General features: G+C 44.1%; 2 protein-coding genes across 4 annotated transcripts in view; one reads left to right on the top strand and one right to left on the bottom strand.

Moving 5' to 3' along the window:
• LOC114050354 (nuclear factor erythroid 2-related factor 3-like) overlaps positions 1–12,175 on the top strand; it is a 40,058-nt gene extending 27,883 nt beyond the window's left edge. Inside the window, exon 6 of the mRNA XM_027871949.1 lies at positions 10,325–12,175. Coding sequence (XP_027727750.1) covers positions 10,325–11,563 — 1,239 coding nt within the window. The 3' untranslated portion in view covers positions 11,564–12,175. The remainder of the gene's footprint in view (positions 1–10,324) is intronic.
• Positions 12,176–16,520: 4,345 nt separating this feature from the next.
• LOC114050399 (heterogeneous nuclear ribonucleoproteins A2/B1) lies at positions 16,521–26,990 on the bottom strand. 3 transcript variants are annotated; one of them, XR_003569995.1, is made up of 12 exons: positions 26,701–26,812; positions 23,554–23,664; positions 23,279–23,425; positions 22,661–22,871; positions 22,393–22,494; positions 22,230–22,310; positions 21,534–21,596; positions 20,060–20,179; positions 19,727–19,849; positions 18,903–18,987; positions 17,416–17,496; positions 16,521–16,837 (listed from the first exon to the last, which is right to left on the bottom strand). XR_003569995.1 is itself a non-coding variant. In XM_027872029.1 (11 exons), exons 1-10 carry the CDS (start codon positions 26,704–26,706, stop codon positions 18,926–18,928), a joined length of 1,026 nt encoding a protein of 341 aa, XP_027727830.1. In that variant the 5' UTR covers positions 26,707–26,990; the 3' UTR covers positions 18,490–18,739; positions 18,903–18,925. The 3 variants fall into 3 exon arrangements, 2 of the variants coding, with proteins under 2 accessions (XP_027727830.1, XP_027727829.1); XM_027872029.1 differs by lacking the exons at positions 16,521–16,837; positions 17,416–17,496 and adding an exon at positions 18,490–18,739 and having other exon boundaries at positions 26,701–26,990; XM_027872028.1 differs by lacking the exons at positions 16,521–16,837; positions 17,416–17,496; positions 20,060–20,179 and adding an exon at positions 18,490–18,739 and having other exon boundaries at positions 26,701–26,810.
• Between the last annotated feature and the right edge of the window lie 453 nt (positions 26,991–27,443).

Genomic DNA, 27,443 nt, shown 5'->3' with positions numbered 1-27,443 from the left:
TTAAGACCTTTGTGACCCTGGGCAAATCGCCTCGGTTTCCTTCTCTATCAAATGAGAAGGTCACACTCAATGGGCCCTTCCAGCCCCATCTCTGTGACCCCACGACCCAAGTTCAAACCCTGGCCCTACGACTCATGTAACTGTGAGCACATCACCACCCCAGGAGCCTCAGTTTCCTCATCTGTAGCGAATGGGCTGCCAGCTCTAAAACCTAGAAGTCCGTTCATCCCTGGGAGCTGACATTTGTGGGACGATTTTTACAAAGCATTGGAGGTCGATTAGCTCCCATCACTCTCCTGGTGAAGCAGGTATGAGGGGTAGGGCTTTTTTCCATTTTAAAGATGAGGAGACTGAGGGTCAGAGGGGTTGGTCACAGACCTAGCAGCAGGTTCAGGACCCAGGACTGCCCAGGCCCACTGGGCCTTTCTCAGAGGGCCTGGAGGTGTTAGTGCTGTGTGGGGAGCGGGCAGCGGGAGGTCAGAGTCGGGACAGCTGCAGCCAGGAGCTGCCAGGGCCAGTCCCCAGCTACTCTTCAGGGGAGAGATGGCAGGATTTTCTCTCATTACCTGAGCTGCAGGTAAGGAGACAAGTGAATAAAATCCCCCTGAGTTACCTTGTAGAATCCCAGAGTTGGAAGGGATCCCAGAGCTCATCTATTCCAGCCCCAACCCCCACAAAAAACAATATATGAAGTCCCTTCTATAGCACTCTGACAAGTGGTCACAGAACCTCTGCTTGAATACCTGGGGTGATGAGGAGCTCACCACCTCACAGGGTAGTCTCGTCCATATCTGTACCTCTCTGGTTGTGAAGTTCTAATTTACATTGGTCGTAATTCTACCCTTCTGTAATTTCTAGCCCCTGGTCCTTGTGCCAGATATAACCTTTCAGCCCTTTCCATATAATCATAATAGATTAGATATAGGTGTCTCTTTAAGGTTTGCAAAGCACTATACAAATATTTGATCTTCACAATGACCCTCTGAGGTAGGTGCTATTATCACCCCATTTTACAGATGAGCAGACTAAGGCTGAGAGGTTTCTTACTTGTCTGTGGTGAGCCAGCTGTTACAACTCTGAGGCAGGATTCAAATGCTAAGTCCAGTGCGCTGCCCACTACCCCGTCCGGCTGCCTCTGGATGAAGAGAACCCCTGTGCTTCTCATACTCACACACGCTCATTCACATACTCGCACACATATTCACTCACGCTCGTACACTTACATTCTCATACACATACACAATTCACTCCTGTGCACTCTTCCACACCCTTTTCTCACACACTCTACCACACTCACATTCACATACACACACTCATACTCACAGTTAAACTTACACACTCACATACACTTGCGAGCGTGCGCGCACACACACACACATGCACACACGCGCACACACGCTCAGATTTCCTCCAGGCTAACCCTCTTCTTCCTCCAGCTGTTGCCACCCTCCATGTGTCCTGCCTCAGTCCCCTGTCCACATGCCCCTTAAAATGTTACTATTACACTCTCTCCAATGTTGTCCCACCATTTCTTGGGCTCCTCACGAGTCAAATCCCGTTGAAGCCTCGGTTACCCGGGCCATGTCTCTACATTACAGCCAGAAGGGACCTTGAGGTCATTGAGTTCAACCCCCTCATTTTGCAGGGGAGGAAACCGAGGCCCGGAAAAATGAAGGGACTTGACTAAGGTTGGTAAATCCGAGGGTTTCTAGCCCTCAAGCTCGGACTGCGGTCCAAGGTTCTAAACCTTTTCTGGGTCGTGGACCACTCCCAGCCCCCACCCTGGCAGTCTGGTGAAACCAAAGGACCCCTCCTCAGAGTAATGCTTTTAAGTACCTAAGATACATAGGATTACAAAGGAAACCAATGATGTTAAAATATAGGATGTGGAAACAGAAACTGAGAGGTTAAGTGACTCAGCTATAGTCACACAGCTAGACTTGTAACAGCAAGCTGGTTAGGAACCCAAGCCTGCTCTGCTATGCGCACATTCAGTGCGCTGTTTATTCTCATACCGACAATTGCATGGCTGTGACGGTACCGCCATGCCTGCCTGGCTCATGTGTCCCATGCAGTGACAGTCAAGTGACACTGGGATTCAGTTCCCCTTTCCTAGCCTATTTCCTTTCTTAAAAAAAACCAACAACTTATACATCACCTACATTGTCCCCTGGGTCCTCCCCCCCACTCTCTGAGCCATCCCATAAAACAAAAAGGAAAAGTAAAAAACCCTGAAAAACCGAGGAGGACAGTGCAAAACAATCTGACGGTATGTGCTGTGTTCCACACCCCTGGACCCTCCCCCCTCCCCCCCACCTCCTCAAAGGATGCTGCCTGACTGGATTTTCAGCTCAAACAGGGTATCAAGGACTAGGCCCTAGAATCCCTCATTCGTCTTAACAATTTTCTCTTCCTACCCCCAGCCCATCCTTACTAAAAACGGAGTCACTCAGAGTCATACCGCAATCGGTGGGAAAGTGATATCTATTTATCCTAACATTTTTATGTTTATGGGGCAACTAGGGGTCTGGACCTAGAGTCATAAGTACTGAGTTCAAATTTGACCTCAGATATTTATTAGTTGTGTGATCCTGGAAAAATCACTTAACCCTGTTTGCCTCAGTTTCCTCATTTATAAAATGGAGATACTAACAGGTCCTACCTCCCAGACTTGTTATGAGGATCAAATAACATAATAATCAAATAACAAACCAATCAAGTAAGATATTTTTAAAGCACTTAGCATAGGGCCTGGAGCATAGTTGGCTTCATAAATGTTGCTACTGTTATCCCTTCAGTAAGATTTTTCTGTGAATCAAGGAGCTTAAAAGGGAGAAAAAAATTATTCATTAAAGGATAGAAAAGCGGGAGGAGGATTTCCTTAAAAGTTTCTCCTTGTAGGCCTAACTACCTTTGACCCAGGAGAAGGAGGCAGAGGCCCTCTTTGCCGGCTCCTTCTCTCTTCCTGTAGGGCTGGGCAGGTGGAGAGGGGAAGCCTGGGGCCCAGGCCAGCATAGAAGCCTCACCTGCCCATGCCCGGCCTCGGGTCAGGAGCAGGAAATGGGGAGGATCTCCTGAAAGTGGCAGAGAGACTGTGCTTTGGAGAAAATGCATAGTAGGGGAAAGCCTCCATCAAACACCTACTGTGTGCCAGGCAGAATATGAATGAAGCAAAAACCGTCTCTGCCGCATCTAATGAACGGGGGGAGAGAACATGCAAACCACAGATGGGGACCAGCAAAGGCTGCTGGCAGAAGGGGAGATTTTGACTGGAACGTGAGGGAAGTGAAGGGGGACAGAGACAGGAGGGAGAGCATTCCAGTCATGGGGAGCAGCCAGTGAAAAGAGCCAGGAGATGGGCAGCAGCATCGCTGTGTAGAAGACTGGAAAGAGAGGAAGAGGCTGGGCCTGATGGTTTGAGAGTATGGGGGAGCCCACTGGACTTCTTTTGGGGGGGCCTGTGCTTCAGGAAGGTCACAGATGGCCTTGAGTAGGGAAGGTCTTGAGGCAGGCAGCCCCCACTCCATCCCCAAGGTTATAGCAGTAGGCCAGGGGAGGTGGTGAGGGTCTGCCCCAGCTGGGGGCGGGGGCTGTGAGTGGAGCAAGAGATGTCCTCAAAAAGTGTCACAAAAGGAGAAACAAGGCGTAATTGAATGCGTGGGGTGAGTGCAGGGGCAGGGCCAAAGGTGCCGTCCAGCTGTGATCCCGGAACCCTGGGAGGAAGGAAAAATGGGAGAGTTTTGAGGAAAAGAGCATGGCTTCTGTTGTAGACACGATGAGTTTGGGAGCCCCAGGTCGAGCTATCCAAGGATGAGACACTAGGCAGCGTTCAGGAGAGAGGTCAGGGCTGGATATGTAGGCATGCTCATCGGACCCCTGGGGCAGTAGAAGAAGCAGCAGAATCAGCTTCCATGTGAGGGCCTGGGTCCAAGCCCCAGCTCGGCCCTTTCCGTACCCAGTGTGGCAACATTCCCTCCCCTGCCCGGGCCTCAGTTTCCTCATCCATTACGAGGGCACCAAATTCATTGCTTGCCGTGGTCCCTCGAGTGTCCAGGCCCACAGTCACCCACACTCACACGGACTGGGGAAGCAGAGTCTTTGGAATGGGCGGTCACGTGACCGTGACACCCGCCAGGGCAGATGTGGGCCCCAGACCAGGGTATGAGAGGAGTGTTTAACCTATGTAAGGGAATTCCGTTTTGAGCAACAGCCCTTGAAGTGCAAACAGTTAATGGTCTAAGTCCAAGGATTCTGATGGGCCCCTAAAAGCAGCTCAGGCTGCAAGGACGGGGAGTTTGTTTTATTTTTTAGGACATACTGTTAGTTTTTATAACTCAGAGTTTTAACCAATTTAGTTTAGAGGTGTGGCCAAGTGAGGCAGCATGTGGGTGGGGTGTGTATGCATGTTTGTATGTGTGCGCATGTGGTATGTATATTATATGACTTTGCATGTGTGCACACGTCATGTGTTTTGTATAGTTTTGTATGTGTGTGGTATGTGTATGTGTGCATGTTGTATGTGTCTTGTGGTGTGTGTATGTGTAAGTGTGTGCGTATGGTATGTTAGTGTGGTATGTGTATTATGTGTGTGATGTGTATATTATGTGTGCGCATGTGGTTTGTGTATTATGTGTGTGGCATGTGTATTGTGTGTGTGTGTGTGCTATGTGTGTGGCATGTATATTATGCATCTGTGTGCATGTGGTATGTGTATTATGTGTGTGCATGTGCTATGTGTAGTATGTATATTATGTGTGGGTGGTATGTGCATGTGGAATGTGTATTGTGTGTGCATGTGTGTGGTATGTGTATTAGGGGTGTGTGTGCATGTGTTATGTATATTATGTGTGTGTGTGTGTGCGCGCGTGTGGCATGGGTGGTAGAAAGTCTGCTCCTTGGGGTCACGGGCCCCTTTGGCAAAGCGGAGACTCCTATCTCTAAATGCATAAAATCAAATCCATTGGCTGCTGAAGGGCCGAGAACTCATTGACCTCAGAGCCTTGGCCCCTCGCGCGCTGACCCCGCTGACCTGTCCTGGACTTTCCCTCAGTCCCGGTACATGATAAGTGCTTAATCAATGTGCGTTTCCTTAGTTCCTATTGAAATGCAGTTGTTGGGGTGGAGCCAAGATGGTGGAGGAAAGGTAGCAGCTCCCCTGAGCTCTCCCCAAAATGCCTCCAAATACTTTAAAATCACACCATGAAACAGCCGCTTGGGGGTTCTGGAGCCGCAGAACCCGCAAAAGCAAGGACTGAAATAATTTTCCAGCCAAATACCACCTAGAAGGTCAGCAGGAAAGGTCTGTCACACCTAGATGAGAATGGAGTAGGGTCAGCGCAGGCCAACCCAGGAACGGCTTTGGGAGTGACTGACTCAGGAGGGGCAGCAGCTGCTTCCAGAGCTCTTGGCCCACAGACAGTATGGGGCTCAGAAGGAGACGACAGCGGTCTCTGCTAGCGCTGAGGCAGCACACTGTTGCTTTGCCCATGTTGGATCTGGGTCGCAATCCTGGGGGGGCAGTCCCCGGGCGAGGAGGAGCACTAGCACCAGAGCTTGCTGCTACAGTGCAGCAGGGACCCTTGTTATGGTTCCAGGGCAGAAAAGAGCCCTTGTGGTTACTCACAGACCAGAGCACAGGCTAGGAGAGAAGGAAACGCCTCTCCTTAGATCATAGCACCTTGAGAGAACCGAAAACTTACAACTCCCTGGGAGCATCTCTGAAAACAGCTGCACAGACCCCCGAAGCTTGGGACAGTGTGCCCTCCACCCTGGTAGCAGAGCCCCACTTGAACAAAGAGTTACAAAGTCAAGAAATAGGCTGGGAAAATGAGCAAACAACAGAAAAAAATTCCGACCATAGAAAGTTACTATGGTGACAAGGAAGATCAAAACACACTCTGAAGAGGACAACAGAGTCAAAGCTCCTACACCCAAAGCCTCCAGGAAGAAGATGAATCAGTCCCGGGCCTTGGAAGAGCTCACAAAGGATTTTGAGAAGCAAGTAAGAGAAGCAGAGGAAAAACTGGGAAGAGAAATGAGAGTGATGCAAGAAAATCATGAACAGTGGATCAACAGTTTGGTAAAGGCACAAAAAAAAAAAAAATACTGAAGAAAATAACACCTTAAAAAGCAGAATTGGCCAAATGGAAAAGGAAGGTGGCACAGTAGGTAGAGCATCAGCCCTGGAGTCAGGAGGATCTGAGTTCAAATGCGATCTCATTGCCTAGCCAAAAAAAAAAAAAATTAGAATGCAGCAAATGGAAGCTAATGACTTTATGAGAAATCAAAACAATGTGAAATATCTCATTGAAAAAACAGCTGGGGGCAGCTAGGTGGCACAGTAGATAGAGCACCAGCCCTGGATTCAGGAGGAAATGAGTTGAAATCTGGCCTCAGACACATAACACCTACTAGCTGTGTGACCCTGGGCAAGTCACTTAACCCCATTGCCTAACCAAAAAAAAAGAAAGAAAAGAAAAAAAAAGAAAAAACAACTGACCTGGAAAATAAATCCAGGAGAGATAATTTTAAAAATTATTGGATTACCTGAAGGCCATGATCAAAAAAAGAGTCTAGACATTATCTTTCAAGGAATCATCAAGAAAAACTGCCCTGGGGCAGCTAGATGGTGCAGTAGGTAGAGCACTGGCCCTGGGGTCAGGAGGACCTGAGTTCAAATTCGGCCTCAGACACACAATACTCACTAGCTGTGTGACTCTGGGCAAGTCACTTAATCCCAGTTGCCACACACACAGACACACACACAAAACCAAAACCCTGTCCTGATAGCCTAGAATCAGAGAGTAAAATAGAAATTGAAAGAATCCACCGATCACCTCCTAAAGGAGATTTTTAAATGAAAACTCCCAGGAATATTATAGCCAAATTCCAGAGCTCCTAGCTCAAGAAGAGAATATTGCAAGCAGCTAGAAAGAAACAATTTAAATATCATGAAACTAGAGTCAGGATAACACAAAATTTAGCAGTTTCTACATCAACGTATCAGAGGGCTTGGAACAGAAATATTCCAGAGGGCAAAGGAGCTAGGATTACAAGCAAGAATCACCTTCCCAGCAAAACTCAGTATAATCCCTTCAGGGGCAAAAATGGACATTCAATGAAATGAAAGACTTTCAAGCATTCTTTTTTTTTTTTTTTCTTTTTAGGCAATTGGGGTTAAGTGACTTGCCCAGGGTCACATAGCTAGTAAGTGTCAAGTGCTTGGTCTGAGGCCGGATTTGAACTCAGGTCCTCCTGACTTCAGGACCGGTGCTCTAAACACTGCGCCACCTAGCTGCCCCTTCAAGCATTCTTGATGAAAAGACCAGAGCTAAATAGCAAATGTGACTTTCAAATACAAGACTCAAGAGAAACATAAAAAGGTAAACAGGAAAGGGAAATCATAAGGGACTTAATCAGGTTAAATTGTTTACAGTCTTACATAGGAAGATGATACTTGTAACTCATAAAAACTTTCTTATTATTAGGGCAGTTAGAAGGAGTAATATATAGACAGAGGGCATGGGTGTGAGTTGAATATGAAGAGACAATATCTAAAAAAATAAAATTAAGGGATGAGAGATATTTACTGGGAGAAAGGGAAAGGGAGGTAGAATGGAGTAAATTATCTCACATAAAAGAGACAAGAAAAAGCTTTTACAGTGGAGAGGAAGATGGGGGAGGTGAGGGGGAGTGAGCAAACCTTACTGTCATCAGAATTGGCTCAAAGAGGGAATAACATACACACTCAATTGGGTATAGAAATCTATCTTACCCTATAGGAAAACAGGAGGGGAAGGGGATAAGAGAAGGGGGGGAGGGTGATAGGAGGGAGGACAGATTGGGAGAGGGAGTAGCCAGAAGCAAAACATTTTTAAGGAGGGACAGGGTGAAAAGAGAGAGGGAATAGAATAAATGGGGAGGGGGGAAGGGGAATAGGATGGAGAGAATAGAATAAATGGGGAGGGGGGAAGGGGAATAGGATGGAGGGAAATGCAATTAGCGATCATAAGTGAAAAACATTTTGAAGCAAATTTCTCTGATAAAGACTTCATTTCTCAAATATAGAGAACCGAGTCAATTTTATAAAAATAAGAGCCATTCCCCAATTGATAAATGATCAAAAGATATGAACAGTTTTCAGATGAAGTACTCAAAGCTATCTGCAGTCGTATGAAAAAATGCTGTAACTATTGATTGGAGAAATGCAAATTAAAACAATTCTGAGGTGCTATCTCATACCTGTTAGATTGGCTAATGGGGCAGAAAAGGAAAGTGACAGATGTTGGAGGGGATGTAGGAAAAATGAGATATTAATGCATTGTCTGTGGAGTTGTAAACTGATTCAACCATTCTGTAGAGCAATTTGGAACTATGCCGAAAGGGTTATAAAACCATGCATACCCTTTGACCTAGCAACACTGCTACTAGATCTATATCCAAAAAGAAATAAAAAACAAAAAGGAAAAGGACTGATACGTACAAAAATATCTCTAGCAGCTCTTTCTGTGGTGGCAAAGGATTGAAAATTGAGGAGATGCTTATCAACTGGGGAATGGCTTAACAAATTGTGGTATGCAATTACGATGGAATACTATTATGCTAAAAGAAATGATAAGCAGGATGCTCTCAGAAAAACCTGGAAAGAATTACGTGAGCTGATGCAAAGTGAAATGTACTGTGTACAAAGGAACAGCAATATTGTAAGATGATCAGCTGTGAATGACTTAGCTATTCTCAGCAATATAACAATCCAAGACAACTCTGAAGGACTTAGGATGAAAAATGTTATCCATCCCCAGAGAAAGAACTGATGGTCTCTGGATACAGATTGAAGCGTACTTTTTTAATTTTATTTTTCTTGAGGTTTTTTTTTTTGTCTATGTTTTCATTCATAACATGACTAATATGGAAATGTCTTGCACATGTATAACCTATAACGAATTGCTTGCTTTCTCAGTGGGGGAGGGGAGAGAGGAAGGGAGAGAACTTGGAACTCAAAGTTTTAAAAACGAATATTAAAAATTGTTTTTACATGTAATTGGGGAAAAATAAAATACTAAATAATTTTTTAAAAGAAATACAGTTATCACAGTGGGATTTTTTTTTTAAAGAAATCCACAGACCTCAGGTTAAGAAACACTGGTATAGTGGAGATGGATTCAAATTCCAGCCTTGATTGTATGTGAACCTAAGCAAGTCATTTCTACCTTCTCTGGGCCTCAGTTTCCTTATCTGTAAAATAGGAGGGTTCAGGGCAGCTAGGTAGTGCAGTGGATAGAGCACCAGTCCTGGAGTTAAGAGGACCTGAGTTCAAATTTGGCCTCAGACGTTTGACACTTATTAGCTGTGTGACCCTAGGCAAGTCACTTAAACCCATTGTCTAGCAAAACAAAACAAAACAACCAAAAAAAAAGGACGGTTGACCTAGAAGGCCTCCGAGGTCTTCTCCCAACTCCAGAACTGTGTGATTTATGATGAAGTCACCTACCCTCCATGGGCCTCTGTAAAAGGGAGATAATATCCTTCCTTACAGGGTTCTTGTAAGGATTAAATGAGATCATGCATATAAAATGCTTGTCCAGTGTGACATGCTATGTGAGTAGTACTTCTGTGCTATGTTTCCTCAATAGGTCTTCATAATGTTGGAATTAATTTTAATTCAATTCTGCCTTTGTGCCAGGGCTGAGCTAGGCCACTAGCCCTTGTCCACAAAGAGCTTACATTCTGCAGGAAGGATACATAAAATAAGGGCAGGGAAGGACAGAGACCCTCCTTCCAACTTACCAACCAGGCAGTCTTTTGCCCTTTGGGTGGAGCCCTGTCAAGCAAATGTAGGGGAGGACAGGAGCCCCACAAGGATGGGCGGGTATGTTTTGGCAGAACACGGCTCAGTGCCTGGCGAGTAGTCAGCAATTAATAAAGGTTTGCTGATGAATTGATTGATGGGTTGGCAATCTGCAGCCCTGGAGGGAACACACAAATCTATTTGGTGAATGCCTGAAAAAAGCATTTATTAAGCACTTGCTATGTGCTAAGCATTAGGGATGCAGATGTTTTTTAAAAAGGGAGACAGCCTCTGGCCTTTAAGGGCTGGCATTCTCCTAGGGGAAGACCACAAAGGCCCTTCAGGGTGGGATGACTCAAGCAGGGAGGTTGGGGGGTCATGCCCACAGATCAGATTCCTGTCCACTTAGAGAGTGCCTCTGGCCATCCTTTACCGATAGAACCTCCCTGCTTACACGTAGTTCCACCCCAAAGTCCAAAGCCTCCCTCCAACAACCAAGGGAGATGTCAGAAGTCTATGCTTTGTTGTCCCTTCCAGGGCATTTCGTCTCGGCCCCTGCCTCTTCTCTGTAATAGCAGCAGTGATGGTGTGGACGCTCCTGGCCAGTACAGCATGAACTTCAGCCAGGCGATCAGTCACGACGTAAGCCTCCGTGAGGCCATGTTGTCATGCCCGGACGCATCCAGACAAGACCCAACAGCCGGGCATCCGCAGACCCAGGATGCATTCTTACCACTGAATTCCAGCAATGCCCTTCCTCTTCCAGGGATGGACTGGGCAGGCTTTTCTCCATCGACGGAGAGTAGGACTAGGAACCTAACAGCCCAAGACCTTCTCTTGGACCTTGATGAAAACGTATTTGATGAGATAAATTTAATATCTTTTGCCACGGAGGAGGGCTTTGACCCGATGGAGGTTTCCCAGCTCTTTGAAGAACCAGATTCTGATTCTGGACTTTCCTTAAATTCCAGCCACAGCAGCACATCCGTGACCAATCTTAACTCATCAGCTTCCCTGTGTGATGATGAAGGTGCCGTGGGTTACAGTAGTGATGCTGAATCTCTCTCTCACCGGGGGCTAGAGGGAGCTGTCGGAGGTCACTGGCTAGAGAGCAGTGAGCTGTGCTGTATGTCGGATTCAGATCTTTCCGGAGAACCTACATTGGAACATATTCTTCACAACCACACTTACTACCTACTGCCAAGCCCACCATCCTCTGAACCTCTCCTTCCATGGGCCCAAAAGTCCCACACTGTAAAAAGGAACAGCAACCTTAATGACCAGGACACCGCCCTGGGCCAGGACAAACCCCACACCAAAACCCTGTGCCTTCCCTTCTCGGTGGATGAAATTGTCAGCATGCCTGTTGACTCCTTCAACAGCGTGTTAGCCAAGAGCTTCCTGACAGATACACAAGTGTCCCTGCTCCGGGACATTCGCAGAAGAGGCAAAAATAGAGTCGCTGCCCAGAACTGCCGCAAACGCAAACTGGATGTGATGCTGAGCCTGGAGGAGGATGTATGCAGCCTTCAAGCCCAAAGGGAGAGCCTTACACTGGAGAGGGCCCAGTATAGTAAGTCGCTGCACCTCATGAAACAGAAGCTACACAACCTTTATCGGGATGTTTTCAGTAGGTTAAGGGATGACCAGGGCAGGCCTGTCAACCCCAACCTGTACGCGCTTCATTGTGGCCAGGATGGCAGTGTTTTAATTGTGCCCAAAGAACTGACTTCCAGTCTTAAAAAAGACAATCAAAAGGAAAAGGAGAGAAAATGAGGGGAGGGATTCTATAAACTGGACCTCTCTGGAGGGAAGGTTACATTGGTGAAGGCCGCCTGGGGAAATGGGGTCACATTAACAATTGAAATGGAATTGTGAACATGCTGAATCTTGGTGACTTCTAATTCGGCACAGTTTAGGCTACTGCTGTCCAGAGGTGCTCATTCCTGAATGATCAAATTAACATTTAACTGACCCAAAAACCCAAGCAAAGTTCTTCAAGTTCAGTTCACGGGGAGGTATTGCTTATTGGGGGCAGCCATGCTTTTCAGCAAGTCTTCATTCGGTAGGTACCATACTACCCCTCCCAAAAGAGGTGATAGACCACAATTTCTCAGTCAGAAGAAGGATGTGAAAGCCCGGGACAAACTCTTGGGTAGTGGCCACGTTTTGTAGTAAGATGGTCACTTTCAAGGCAAAAAAAAAAAATCCTTTGTTAGAAAAAGATTCCATATTTTCATATGGAGTAGCCTCTTAAAATTCAAAGTGATCTTTTGTTCTTATTGAGTTCTAACTCTTTGTGAGTCAAAACTATTTGGGCTTTTCTTGGCAAAGGTAGTGGAGTGGTTTGCCATTTCCTTCTCCAGCTCATTTTGTAGACAAGGAAACTGAGGCAAACAGGGTGAAGTGACTTGTCCAGGGGCACACAACTAGGAAGTGTCTGAGGCTGGATTTGAACTCAGGTCTTGACTCCAGGCCCAGCTGCCTCAAAGTGACCTCAGTTTTTCAGATTTTTTTTTTACCATTTAGTTAGCACTGGAGCCCAGTTCAGAGTCTGGCTTTTCCAAAGCAACTTTCAGTTAAAATTTTTGTGAATACTTAATTTATGTATTTTTCTTGCTATGAAAATAAATTATGTATTTGTAGAAAACTAGCTTCCCCCTCCCTTTTTTTTTCCCCTGAATATGTCCTGGTGGCTATTCAGACTTTTAATCTAATATATCTATACTGAAATGTTAAACAAACTGGCATTGCTGACTCATTGTTACTTTTATTTACTACAACTTCTCTTAGGCCTGCTCTGGAAACAGGTATAATTTTCAGATCTCTAAGGTGCTTAATTATCAACCAATGGCTTTTTTTTTCCTGAACACCTTACCTGATTTTTCCCTGCTCTGAAAGAAAAATTATCCAGTCAGTACTCTAACAGTCTTTAGTGTAAGATTTTATTTGGAAACTCCTTTTTGAACACTGAATTTTCAATTTAAACCCAGGACTTTTCAAAACCAAAAGAATTTGCTTATATAATTTATTTAGGATGAAATAGAAAAAAATGAAAAAAAAAATCAACCCAACTAGATTACCCACCTTTAAATGATAGAAAATCCTTATTTTCAAAGTTTTACTATATAGATGCCACCTTCAAAACTTTTTACCACATGCCTGTTTCTTTAAACTGTTTTGTTTTGAATTAAGTAGTTCCTTCCATAAGGAACAGGGGGAGTTTAGAAGTATGCTGCCGAATGTTGAAAGTGTAACTGTTAAGTATGAGTGGGTCTGTTTTAGAAACACTTAAGGAGAGATGATCAGGAGGACCACCATGAGGGAGCACAAGGCTAGTGTGAAACAGTTGTGAAACCCTGCACCCAATGAGTCTTTTGGGACTGCCTCCCTTTCACCCAATGGAAAGGCCAAGATGCCAAGATGAATTGTACTTTTCTTAACAGAATAAAACATGTAGTGATTTTTATGTCGTTTTTCCCATGGACGTTCATGAAATTGTCAGACCCCAGATTGTCCAGTCCAGCACTTGCCGTAAAGCCCACCCTGGCCTTGCTGTGGAAGGCCTGCAAACAGAATCTTGCTTCACAGACTCTGCCATGACGGCCTGCGCTCAATAGGACTGTGTGCTGGGTTTGTTTAAAATAAAGTGGCTTCTCCTCACAGACATATCTATCCTTGATCCAGGGATCCTATCAAGAAATGTTCCTGAGGTTGTGTTAAGCCAGGGTTTCTTTCTTCAGAAGCGGTCTACCCCTTCATGAACTGATGAATTTTGGCTGGCTTCCTCCCACCTTCTCCTTTGAAAAAGAACTCATCAGACTTGGGGTCACTCAAGTGTGGACTAGAGATTTAGAATGTAACAAATATTAACCAGCAGGAAATTAGAAGTTCCTTGAATGAAGGCTTAGATACAAATTGACAAAATAGTAAAGGACTTTACGTACAACAGGAAAATCGCCAAGTCCAGCGAACACGAACTAAAAATCTGTAGGGTATACAGGTCATTGTGGTAGCCTGGGAGTCCGTAGTTATGGGCTCTAGCTCCTTCGGGACTCAGGGTCCTACCCAGTCTGATCCGTAGTCCAACAGTGTCCTTCATGGACTGGATCTACCCTCAGCATCTCACGCAAGTACACCTACATCAGTCCCTCTTGCCTGAGGCTGGGCTCCAATTCCACTTAGACTGGAATCCAAACGCATTCAAATTTACTCTTGAACCCTTACACTGAAGCAGCACTTGCAAATCTCCATCCTTTGGGAGTGTCCAAGCTTTCAGTAACCTGAGGCCATCAGAACCAGTCTTCCTGCCTCCTCCTTCGGCAGCATCCTAAGTCTTCCTAGGTGCCTATGTCCTCCTAATTTCATCTCAATGGCACCTTCTGCAGACCCCCCAGTTCCTGCTAGAAAAAAGCATTCAAGGAAAAATGCAATTTTCCAACTATGGCTTGGACACTGAAATTACACAGCAGCAGGTGTTTTCAGTCATGCTGGAACCCTCTTGGCAATGCTTCTAGAGTGGTTCCATTTCCTTCTCCAGCTCACTCTACAGATGGTGACTTGCTCAGGGTCAAACAACTAGCACTTACTTTAAGCTAATTATCTAAGGCCAAACGAGTCTCCCTGCCTCTAGGCCCTGCATTCTATCCCCAGAGCTTTGGCATGACAGGAGCACTTACGTGAGAGGTTCTATTAAAAGAAAAATGGGCCAGTTCTTGGTTATTTTGGCATCAATCCATTTGTAGAAAAAGTTTGATCATTTCAAAGGACAGTTTGCTTCTGTCCATAACAATTCAGGCACGTGGTATTAAATGGTAATTTAAGAATACCACTACCACTCTTTGCCTAGACACTGAACAAAGCTAAGTAAGCCAGGCAGCGCATGACTGTTCAGCATGGAACACCATTAAGAGGCTAACCTTTATCGAGTCCTCTCAACACGGGCACTCTATTTTTGGGGACTAAGGACCACCGCCAACTCTTTCAAGTTCTTAGGAAGTTACTTTTTAATAGTATAACCTTGTTGGAGGGCTCTTTGAAACCCAGGTCCACATTGATCATTTGCAAGCCTCTCTTTTCCCATCTGCAGGACAGTCCAAATATTGGAATGAAGTTGGGCAGGCAACCCTGTCAGTGCCCCATCCCAATTTACCTTCAGTTCCTGAGACATACCCATGCAATTAAAGGTGGGTGGGGCAAGCTTTTAGGGTAAGACAGCAAACCCAAGGTAAAGACTGTTACATTACATTGTAGATCGCTGCTAATGCATAGAGCAGGAAGCTGGATCCCAGCTCCTAAAAAGCCATTTACAATTAAGTTTCTTCAGAAGTAGGCATTACCACTAAGCTCTTGAGATCAGGCCAGTCCAGGCGCATTATTTAAACCCTTTAGCATGTGGCTTTTCCACATAGAGAAACCAATTGGTTCTGAAATCTGTTGTTAAGAGACTACAGTAATGGTCACCTTGTCCAATGTCTTGGCCCCACCCCTAGGGCAGCTGAATCTGAATTGCACAAACAAACAGGGTTCTCTCTCATTTAGAATAGCCAAGATGTCCTTTCTGGGCACACCTGGATAAAGCTAATATTACACAGTAATTACCGTTCTGAATATCTTTAGAAACATTTGGCAGTATTTCAATCAGCAAAAAACCCCAGAAAACTCCTTTGCCCCAGCCTAATTAGCATTTTTCCATTTTAACAACTCTTGAGATCTGCCTTCTTTAAAAAAAATTCCCCAAGACACAAAAACCCCACGTAAACAAAAGCAAATTCTGTTTTTGAGCCATCACGAATTGTAAACAAAACTCACATGCCACTTGAGCATGTTAAGACCAGTATTTCAAGTGTTTATCTTCCAGAATATAAAGTTCATTTGCTTTATTTGGGCAAAAGCAATTTTTTTTTAATCAAACATTCCATCACATGCATCAACATAACTGTAAAGAGACAGAAGTCATCTTGGGCAGTATTTTCTCCTCCTCCTCGGATATCGACTTTTTAAAAGGGTTATTTCATTAAGCCCTATTTTCAGATACCATCATCCACCTAGTCACGTGGTTCCACATACTCCAACCCTCACAAGTACTCTGTTCACGTCCGCTTTCTCCAACCCTTTGGAGGACTGCCTCCACCACCAGGACACCACCACCACCACCACCCACCCCACAAATTTTCCTTCCTGTAAAGCAAGATTCAATGTACTTGTGCCATGGACCCTGCATTCAGCCCTGGGGATGTCATTTCTAGCCATGACCACAAGCAGAGATTCAACCCAGTCAAGTGGTCATCTGTGAGAAATACCTCACACCTGTACACCTTTGTTATACCACTTAAAATCACTTTTGGGGGGGGGGGGTTTGAGAGCATCGTTGTTCAAGGAAGTGCAACATTCTGCAAGTACAATCTAATTACAACATCCAGGTATTTAAATTTGTAGTGATTCACAATGTTGTGTTTCAAGGTTTTAAAGGAGCATTTTTTCCCTGAAAAGTTAATAAAATTTGCCATCTAACATTAAGAAAGCCAGGTAAACAGAAAAACTCATGATTATAAAAATATAGTAAAAAATACAAGGGCAGTTAATTCAAGCAAAACAGAACCCACATTCTTGTCAAGTGTGCAGGTTTTAAATGAAGACTTAAGCAGTAGCAGTATTTCTTTTAGACAGCTACAAGCCTATGAAATAAAAAAAATGCACACATTGTGTGTGTAATCATCACACAAAGTACTTGGATACAAAAATGTTTATTTTAAAAACTTTTAAAAAAAGATCAGTTTTGTCTGTTCACAAAACCGTTTTTAAAAACACCATACAATTTTAATGCTGGCTAGTAAGCTGAAATTTTTGATTACAGACAATTCTCATCACCATAATTTGAACTGATCATTTTGTATCATCATCCAAATACATTTCCCTTTCAACTAAAAGTGCTTTTAAAAATGGAGGCACCAACAAGAAATATATTCAGATGGTACAGAATTTCTTATTTCTCGAAGACATTCTGTGGTTGACCACTTCTTCATTAGTTACCTGCAGCAAGACACATTCCTGCCAAAGAAAAAAGAAGTATCTGAAGAGGTTTATCAATGTGTGCTCCAAAGTAGCTATCAATCATTTCAGTGGTGGTCGTAAAGTTTTAGAAGATTGACTGGTGAGAACCTAGCAATCTCTTGATGGTCATATCCCACCCCAGGCAATAAAGCCTAGTGTCGAATTGCAGAAAGATACAACTTTCAGTTTTTACAAGTAACCAACTTAGAGGTCCTGTAGGCTTATAAATGGAAATCACCTACACAGTCTACTTTTACAGTGGTACTGGAGAAAAATGAACATCTGCCATAGGTTAATTCAATGGAATTTTGCTGCTTGGGATATGGGGAAAGACATGATTTATGTATAATACATATATATTCTAAGACATTATATGTAACTAGAAAACTATGCATCTGGTTATTAGAGAAGAAAAAAAAAACTGCTCTAGTATGTTGTCCTCAAAGAGATCTCTTATTGTTGCCTTGAGTATCCGAGTCAAGATGGGTATCACAGTTTATTGAATTTTTTTGAAGTCTACCTTTTTGCTCAACACCACTGAAGGAACCCCAAGAAAAGCTTTATTTAATGATCACCTGCTTGCCTCAGTTGTTGAAAGGTAGCACTTTACAGTCCCTGTGGCAGCAGATTATGCTTGTCCTTGGTTCATATCAATGCTAAATTCCAGCAGGGAAAAAAATGATATGTTAAAGTACCAGAATCTTCATCACGAAGAGGAAAAAAAAAATAAAAAAAATAAATAAAAATAAATGCCCTCCCAAAAAAGCCAAAAAGCCCCCAAATGTCAATTTAATATATTGGAAAACAGGATTCACAAAATTATTTGAGTTGAAATGGTTAACTCAATTTATTGCTATGTTAAACTACATATAAATAATCACTATACTGACATAGTAGACTGTCATATAGTATTAGTTTATCTTTTTTTTTTTTGAACAATTAAGAAAGGAAAAGTAAATAAGATCTTACCTAAAGCAGTTTAACTGAAGCTTAGAACTATTTTTCTCTACACACCCTCAGCTTTCGATGGCATCCTTCTAAAACTACGGCAGTTAAAAGTTTTGTAGAAACACAGCCCAGTTTTTTAAGACCGGCTGATTTTAGTAGCCGTCAAGAGTTCTCTTGTACTAGACCTGTGTCCCTGGAAGAGTACCTCGCTGGGGATATCTCCTTGCATTGAAGCAGCAGCATCTAAAAGATCTAAAAAGGTGTTTCTCTTTGCAGAGATATCCCTTCAGTTATCTAGATACTTTATCCTGATGAATTGCAGACAACACACTTTTCTGATCAGCATTTCAATTTACATATGTAACAATAACTTAGCAATGGACTTAATTATATACTACCCCCTCCTTAACTTTAAAATAAAAAGTCTATAATTACACAATTTCCTTTAGAATTATTTTATTAAATCATAAATGTACAACAGCTTCTTAACTCTACACACGCACTTAAATTTTTTAAAGGAAAACGTTATGTCTTATTACACCATGATCCTGGCTAATAGCTTTTCAAAACTTTGAGAAAAATCTTAAAAAAGAAGGTTTCACATGTCACCTGAAACTTACAAATTTAACATTATCAAAGAAGGAATGCTTCTACACTCTTACAAAGACCACTAGAAAGAAACAACAATTAAAAAGCTAAGAAACTGTCTCAAAGGCATTTTTTTGTGTTTTTTGTGTTTTTTACAATCCTTCCTCCACAGTAAGGTAATGTTATTAAATAATCCAATCCATTCACAAAATGGCTCTCTGCATCTGCTCTGGTGTCTTCTGCCATATCACTGCATATTTATGCATGACTGAGATAAGAGTTTCCTTAACATTGTTATTTCGATAACCTGAAGCTGTTCTGTTACCTCTGGGCTCTCATCCTCTCCTATTTATACAGTGAAGCCTGTTTCAACAGAAGTAAAGAGTAAAAAAAAAATAGGTTATGAAATTATCCATCTAACCAGTTTTTAAAGGAAAGATAACATGAGCCTAAAAAGCTTTTACTCCTGCATCTAGGTCTCCCAAGAGAAATAGCAATTGTAGTACTCTCATAAAAAGCCACTTACCCATGGCCAACAGGCAGAAAAGCTCAATAGCGGCTCCTCCCTCCATAACCCCCACTTCCTCCACTGCCTCCAGGACCATAGTTCCCTAAAATATTAAGAAAGAAAGAAAAAGTAAGTTTTATCATCAACAAGTCGTATTTGCCAAGATTTGTAGGACAAATAACATTTTAACTTCACACAAGTTAAAATTTCTAAAAAGCCACTTCCCAACAACTCATTACATTTACCCATGAAAATTCTTAAAAGGAACCTTTACACACATGTATCAATGGGGATTCTCCATAAAATGTAACCATCATCTGCTATAAATAGCCAGGGTTTCAAGTGTTTAAGAAGTTCAGATTTTTATTTTTAACTTTTTTTAACCTGACAGCCATTTTCTGAGTGTCATGCCAACAAGTTAAGAGTGGGGAAACTCCCTCTGTTCAGAGGTCCCAACCCTTTAAAAACTCATCAGAAACACTCCTAAGCCATTACTTGGGCCATGAACTAGCCAGCAGGATTAATTAAAGCCCAGGATTCTATCTGGTCTCTGCTGTGCTACTTTTTTATTTATAAAACCATCAGCCCAATTTTCATGTTAGGTCGCTGGTAGTTTTACAATTCTGGGTGAGTGAACTCAGTTCAAGTTCCTTTTTCAAACTGGAGACACTCACTAAGAAGAGTGAGGAAAAACAGATCACACTTAGCTATATTAATAGCCTGCAAGTTACACTTCCATTTTAAAAGGCTAACGATTCACATCATTTCATGCCACAAAACTGTCTGGTCACAAGAACCAGGGAGGTCCTAGCAGAGAGGTCAATTAGAGTTACGTTCAGTACCTCCACCATATGGTCCCCCCATGTTCCTGCTACCACCGAAGTTTCCACTCTTCATCGGACCGTAGTTTGAAGGCTGCTGGTTATAGTTTCCAAAGTCGTTGTAGTTCCCGCTTCCGTAATTGCCTGTTAAACGTCAGAGATGATTAAAATTACAGCAGCCACGTATGAGTAGATATTAACATTAAAACATATACTACACAAATGTAAATATTTATGAGATAAACCTCAAAAAATTACTACAACAGAAGGAAGGCCTCCCTACACTTTTAAAGAGACAGTGTTAAATTCCAAGTTCACATTCTCCCCACAAAAGTGTTCACATGAATTCATTACCTCCTCCATAGTTGTCATAACCACCTCCGTAGCCCCCACCCTGGTTGCCATAGCCAGGTCCTCCACCACCATATCCTCCTCTTCCTCCTCCATAACCAGGACTACCTCCAAAATTGCCACCTATTATAAAATAAGCCTTTCAGTAATTGCTTAATATCTTCAAAGTCAGAGAACTGTTCAATCTCAGGAAGCATACCGATCTACAACAAAGTGCTATGAGGGTTTTCTAGTGAACTTTTGCAATCAGAAAATGTTACTCTACGTTCTGTTATCTATGCTCTTGCACGTAATACACGCCTAAGAAATTTTCCCTCGCCCTCCAAACAGAGCAGAAATTATCGTCCCTGTCTTGGACAGCAACTCAGCTAGCAGAAAATTTCCTGGAGAATAGACATGGTTTTTCCCAAAATAAAGGGTTAAAAAGGGGTGGGGGTGGGAGTGGGCTGGCACTGGCTCCTGGTTAGTACAATTCCTCTTCCACTCAGCTCTGGATTTCTGCCCCATTTTCTTGCTAGATATTGTCCATCTGAGAAGCAGTAAGTTATATCTAGACTCCAACTACATCATTTTTTTACTCTCTCAAATCTTAAGTATGTCATTCTCCAGAACAATCTGGAGCCTCTACATCCTTTAACAGTAAGGACAATAGGGAAAAGATCGAAAGACATCTCTGTAATACCAAAACATTTGTAAGAGCTCATAATCTGAACTGATTTTTAAACAGACATTGTGTAAAAATCAACTTTTTAGAATTAGGCCAAGATACAGCATTAGAAATACTCTAACAAGACCATTTTATACATTTACCTTGAAACCCTACAGTTTAAAAAAAAAAACACTCAAAACACTACATAGGGTAAAACCTTTCTATTTATTAGTAATCTGTTTAAATATAAAATGAGTGAGCTCAACGTTGCAGAAGAAAAAAATCACCTTCATTACTTTGTGGGACATTAATGCCACGGCAAATGACATAACATGTCTTAAAGGATTGAAATAAGTTTAACAGCTGCAATACAAGTTGGCTTGCTCTTTTCAAGGGCCATTTTTCATTACCTTTTTATCCTGAGTTCTGTCAAAGCAGCAGCTGTGCTCAGACTTCCTGTTCTACTTGGACACTTAGTAAAGCCAGTAGGCTCAGAGAGTACATCAAAATACTGAAGATAAGGAGCACACAATGTCCAACCAATGTCAGGTCATTTTTATTTTTTAAATCACAAGCTAAAATGATCTATTTAAGTTCTATTTACCGGGCTCTTTAAAAGTACCAGGAGGGTACATTTCAAATCCCTACAACAGAATACTTAGGTGGGAAAACAAAAAAAAACCAGTATGGGAAAGCCGGGTCAGAACATATCCTACCTATAAACCAATGTCACCTTTTAAAAAAACAAAACCAAGCTGAATACTAAACAGGTAGGCACAGCATAGAGAGGATTCCCCACCCACCCTAAACCACCATCTTAAAACTAACCTCCTGGTCCTCCTCCGTATCCATTGTAACCATCTCCAAATCCACGACCACTTCCATATCCATCTGTTGGGAGAAAAATGGAAGGTCAAGCACTCCAGGTGCTACGAAGTGCACTGGCTACTCACACCTGCTTACTAAACTTCTTTCCATACCCCCTTCTGCTCCCTAATTCCTATTTTAACACTTTTTTTAATCTTCTCAGGTCTATTCTAAATTTTCTAACTATGGAACTGACTTATGTTGCTTTTATCCCACTGAAGGCAACTCAAGATTTAGAATGTCTCCCAATTCATTTTAAATATTTCTGTCCTCTTAGAATCGAGTTTTTGAAAGTTCTAACAATGTGCCTTAGATCTCAGTAGACTATTTACCCCTCATTCATTTCAATAGCTGCGGGGCTGAAAGGGCACTTTGCAGGTCCAAGTAAAAGACTAGGTGACAACCTGAAGGCCATAGGTAATAATTACACATTGGGGTGATGGGACTGGTCATGACTAGCCATTACTACAAATTCTGGTTATAAGCACACCATTTAAAACAGGATTTTGTATTTTCAACCACTGAGTACTGAGAATGAGATGGGCAACATATTTAGACTGGCTGGAAGAAAAAGTGGAGTCAAATAAAAAAAATCAAAGACTTTTATTGAACAGTTTAGCCTGCTTGTATCTTAAGCAGTGTTACACCTGGACTTACCAGATCCCCCTCTAAAATTGCTTCCTGGGCCTGGTCCAAAATTTCCACCACCACCACGGGAATCCCCAAAACCAAAGTTTCCTGCAAATGATCGTTCACATTAGCACCAAGTTCACCACTTAGTTCAGCAGTTAATCTGATGAAATCAAGAGAGCCACGCTACCTCCTCTTCCACTCCTAGAACTCTGAACCTCCTGCATCTCTTGTCTAGACAAAGCTTTTCTTACTTCTGCATTATGGCCATTGATGGTGTGGTATTTTTGCACTGTAACACAAGTTCCAAAATGTGAGAATCAACCAGCATCCTGCATTTTTTTAATCATCTTTTTTTTTTAATTTGGAGAAAAGTTCAATGCTTTAAAAGGCAAAGGGCAACAAAGCAGAAATTTTCCAAAGACACTACATAGAAACAAGAGATGTAATTTACTTACATACAATTTTATCCACAGGATCATGGTCATCAAATGTAACAAAACCAAAGCCCCTTTTTTTACCAGACTGTCTATCTGTAATTATTTCGATAGTATCAATTTTCCCATATTCCTCAAAGTAATCTCTAAGGTGATGTTCCTCAGTGTCTTCTTTAATTCCACCAACAAACAGTTTCTTCACAGTAACATGAGCACCAGGTTTTCCAGATTCCTAAGAGATAGAGATATTTATACAAGACATTTTTTTTTTTGCAAACTAAACCAGACATTTCATATAAGGAACATGTGTTTCTTGCTACAAAACCAAAGTGGGTACTTTATGCCTTTTTGCACCCCTAACTCATGACACTGGACTATTTCAAAGATAATAAAATACAGAAGTTATGTGTGTATGCACGCACGCACAATCCTAACAGGACAGTCCAAAGCAATCTTCCTGAATTCAAAATCCAAAGAGTTTAGTGCCAGGACACATAGAATGTGTCAAAGTGGAGGGAAAAAAAAATACCAGCGCTGGGAAAGAAAGCTGGTGAAATTCTTAGACTCAGCCTCTGAAAACTTGGATCAAGGTTGCCATTGCAAACAATTAGATTCTCAGACAAATCCGCTTCTGCTCACCTCTCTGGCTACTGCTCTTTTCGGCTCAACCACTCTTCCATCAATTGAATGAGGTCTTGCAGACATGGCTGCGTCCACTTCAGCCATAGATGAAAATGTTACAAAACCAAATCCCCTTGATCTTTTGCTTGCAGGATCCCTCATAACCTATAAAGCAAGAAATTGGACTCTTATTACCCAGTAAACACAATGTGACAGCACATATTTAATATGGTGAAACCAAAATTTTGTTTTTAAGTTTGAGTTAGCAAGTAGGAATTTCAAAGACAATTTACCACACAGTCTGTGAGTTTCCCCCATTGTTCATAGTAGTTCCTCAAACTTTCTTCTGTTGTTTCAAAGCTTAGGCCTCCAATAAAGAGTTTACGGAACTGTTCCTTTTCTCTCTGCAAACAAAAACAGGAGAGTGCATTGGGATTCAGATTCATGTTCACATACACTTTATAAAGCTCCTAAATGCTTGTTTTCTACTTAAGCTTTTCTAATTCTACACATAAACATAAGACATTTATAGTTACAGGTATTGCCAAAATGTTTTGTTTTTTTGGGGGGTTTCTGGAGTGTTCAAAGTACCAGTACAGTAACCATCTCCTGTCTGCCCTCTAGTGATGGTTCCAATAAATCTCAAGATAGGCCAAGTATGCACCATAAATGATATGAAAAGGCCACCTTTTTCATTAAAGTTGCCGACCAGTTTCGGAGGAAAAAATAACCTTTACCATTTTTTCACAATTTTTTATTAGTGAAACTAAAAGCCTGATAATGGGCTGAAATGTTCTAGCTAGTTCCATTTGATGGGTGAAAAGAGTTTCAACAATTTACACAGGTGACTAGTACCTTCAAATTTTACTCTTAATATTACTCTCGAAAATTTAAGTCCCAGGAGCCCTAATCCACATCTTGAATTTATAGCGCTCTTTACAGCTTTCCAAAATATTGTCATCTCATTTGATGCTAACTAAACCACCCAAGCAAGATAAACTGCTATTATCACTATTTTACAGATGAAGAAATTGAGGCAGATCAAGCCTCAGGGGATTAAAAATTAAGTTGGCTACTGGAATTCAAGTGAACTGGAGCGAAATTCTGCTCTAGTAACAGATCTAATGCCTTAAAATGAATTCTCAAATACGAGAAGTTGTCTCTCATTGTGTGTATCCAAAACGCACATTCTACTTAAGTGCATAAGCGGATTTTTGCAATTTGAAGTAAACCATCAAGTAGGACTGCAGACAACGTTAAAATGCATCATTTATAACATCATACTTCAACTACAACCTCTCTCAAAGAGAAACATGTTTAATAGAAGGGAATAGTGCTTCACAAATCTCAAACTAGATCTTGATTGCTTAAAATAATTCAACATCAAATACTAATTCCTAACAAAGAAACTTCCTAGAATGTACTCGGATGAAACGTTTCCTTCATTCAGGTCTTCAAATAATCCAAGCAGTACAGCAAATTGCAATAAAGTGAAGCACAATTTAAAATAAAATGTTGAGACCTTGAATATAAAGGAAGGAAAGGGCATCTTTTAAAAAATAAAATTATCTAGGTTTATTGAGGCCAAATATCAATATTTAGCTCTTAAGCTTCTTTTCCAAGTTATTATATTCCAAGTCCAACTGCACAGATCAAGCTCATCTTAACTTCTGTTTTATTCTCATTTATCCAAAATCTCTACTTTCAGCTGCAAACCTCCTTAAAATTAGATTCTAATGCTTCAAATAAAATTTTGACGCTTCAAATACTCAAGTCATTTTCAATGGCAACTGATAGATTCAGAAATGCTAAGACTCAAAAGAAGGCCTGACTACCCGCCATCATTAGGGCATGGCCACGTGGTAGATACAGTAAAGAAAGAAGATGGAGAGGCCAGTTTCACCTTTTCTAGTGTGACCTTGGCCAAGAAGTTTTCTCATTTGCAAAGATAAATCTCTCGAGCTTGAGGTCAATGGGTTTACAGGATTATAGTGTGATCCCAGACTGGAGAAGGATTAAATACTAGAGCCTAGCAAGTAAAACAAATTATCTCGGAAAATAACATCCCTCGACTATTGGTTTTATAAAACTGTAATTGTGGACTAACGAGGCATGTGCCTACCTCATTTTGCATTAAGAAGCCTAAAAGGGGTGTTTTGTTCTGGGTTGCATCCACTAGTGACAGGACTGACTAAATTTAAGAATAAGCAGCCTCCTCTGCTGCCCCGCAAGCTCACGCTCCCTTTAAGACATTACTCTTGGGGGCCATAACACTTAACACTCACAACTAAGAACGAAACAAGTTTGTTACCTTCTCCCTCTTCCAAAAAAAAAAAAAAAAAAAAAAGATAATTTTCAAGCACCCATTCAAAAAATCTTAGAAAAGTGGCACAATAGACTTAAAATAAAAGTGTTTGCAGGTTAGAGGTTCGGACTTGGAATTACCCTGGGGACTGCCCGCTGGACTGGGCCCAAACACCCTTTACCGAATCATCACCCGATTGCACTAATTGATTTCTGGAGGTGGCTGTGGCCTCCCCCAGCCTTGCTCCGTCGCGCCTTTTGGCGTCCTGTCCCTCCTAACAGCTCCAACCGAACGCGCGGTCCCGGGGGAGCACGCGAGCGCCGCGCTCGCGCTCCCCCTCCCCCTCCTCTTCCTCCTGGAGAAGCGGGAGGACCCGGCCCCAGCCGCCCCACCCCCCCTTTGTACATTACCGAACACGTGGTCCAGCGCGGGAGGGAGGCGAGAAAGGAGGAGGGAGGGGGATGGGCCAGGATGGCGCAGCAACTTTTCCCGCTTGCCCTCCCCTCCCCCAGGCCCCAGCCCGGCCCGAGGCGCCCCACACTCACGCCGGGGTCCCTGGCGGCCGCCCTCCCTCCGCGCTCCGGGGGCGAGGGCGCCATTTGGCCGGGCCAAGATCGCCGCGGGGACGGGCGTGCGAGCGGACGGCTGGGACGCTGGGCCCGGGAGAGGCGGAAAGCACCCACGCCGGGCCTGAGCCCCGCGGCCGGACCAACAGCAGTGGCCGAAGAGGCTGCGACGCGAGCGACAGAGCTCAGGAAAATGGCGTCGCTAGCGCTGGGCGCGGCGTCGGGAGCGCGCCGCGGGGCCGCGCCTCCCCTCCCCTCCCCCACCCCGGCCGCCGCCGCCGCCCAAACGGCCGGGGCCAGCGCGGGAAACCGGCGGGCCGGGCCGGGCGGCGGACAAGCAGCGACCCCGGGCCCGGCTCGACCAGGACTCTAGGGCGGCCGGGCCCCAGGGGGGGAAAGCCGCCCCAAGTCCGGCCGCCCCTCCCCCACTTCCCCGCCGCGCGGAGGCAAATGGCGCCCGCGGCCCGGGGGGGGGGGGAGCGGGGGGCGCCAGCCCCCCCCGGGCCGGACCCGCCCCGGCCCCTAACGCGGCCCCCCCCCCACACCCCTTCCCCCGGGGTCTGTCTCACCTCCATGGCGGCGTCGGTCGCCTCAAACCGGGGCCCCGCAGCCGAGCGAGATGAGAAGGATCTCCGCGGACGGGCGCGAACCGGACTCGTCCTGGCGCCGGTGGGGGGCTGCCGTGCCACGGCCCGGGAAACTACACCGCCGCCGGGCGCTGGGCGCAGAGTCCGAGGCAGGGAGCGAGGGCGAGGGCGACCGCAGAGGAGGGTGACGAGCGAGAGGAGCAGGCGGAGGCTGCGAGTCTGGCTGCGGCTGCTGCTGCGACTGCTGCTGTCGCTCGTGCGGCTGCCTCTTTTCTAGAACCTTCCCTCCGACCAACGCGTCTTCCCCCTCCGCCTACGTCAGTGCGGCTGCGCAGACGCAGTAACGGCCGCCAACGGCACGGACAGGCTACGCTCGCCTTACGCCAACTGCGTACCCCGCCCCCGCAGGGCGGTGCCTGGCGCCATTGGCGTCCACGCGGCCTGGGGCCGGGCGCAGAGCGCGAGGAGGCGTAAAGGGAGTCCCAGAATTGCGCACGGCCCCCGCCTCGACGCAGGGCGGGGGAGAAACGGTCGCGCAGTTTGAAATTAACACAGCCCCCGCCCCCGCCCCGGGGCCCCGACCGGCCCCCGGCCGCCGACAAGGCCAGGGGCCCCCCCCCCCCCCGCCCCGTTCTGGGGCCACTTGAAGGACCCCGATTCCGCCGCCCCATTCTTCCCGCGGCCCCCGCCCCCACTCCTGGCCTGCCCCCGCCCCCACCCGTGGG

The sequence above is a fragment of the Vombatus ursinus genome, unplaced genomic scaffold (genome assembly GCF_900497805.2).
Source record: "Vombatus ursinus unplaced genomic scaffold, bare-nosed wombat genome assembly UNPS02014799.1, whole genome shotgun sequence".
In the NCBI taxonomy this organism is placed as follows: Eukaryota; Metazoa; Chordata; class Mammalia; order Diprotodontia; family Vombatidae; genus Vombatus; species Vombatus ursinus.
The sequence above is the reverse complement of the archived record's forward strand: the minus strand, read 5'-3'. Positions and strand labels throughout refer to the sequence as shown.

What these genes read in the sequence shown, in the direction of transcription:
- LOC114050399 (XM_027872029.1), bottom strand. An exon ending in TTCTAGGAGTGGAAGAGGAG is followed by an intron (nt 22,311 to 22,392) that starts GTAGCGTGGCTC and finishes GATCATTTGCAG; the next exon opens with GAAACTTTGGTTTTGGGGAT. An exon ending in ATACGGAGGAGGACCAGGAG is followed by an intron (nt 20,180 to 21,533) that starts GTTAGTTTTAAG and finishes ATTTTATAATAG; the next exon opens with GTGGCAATTTTGGAGGTAGT.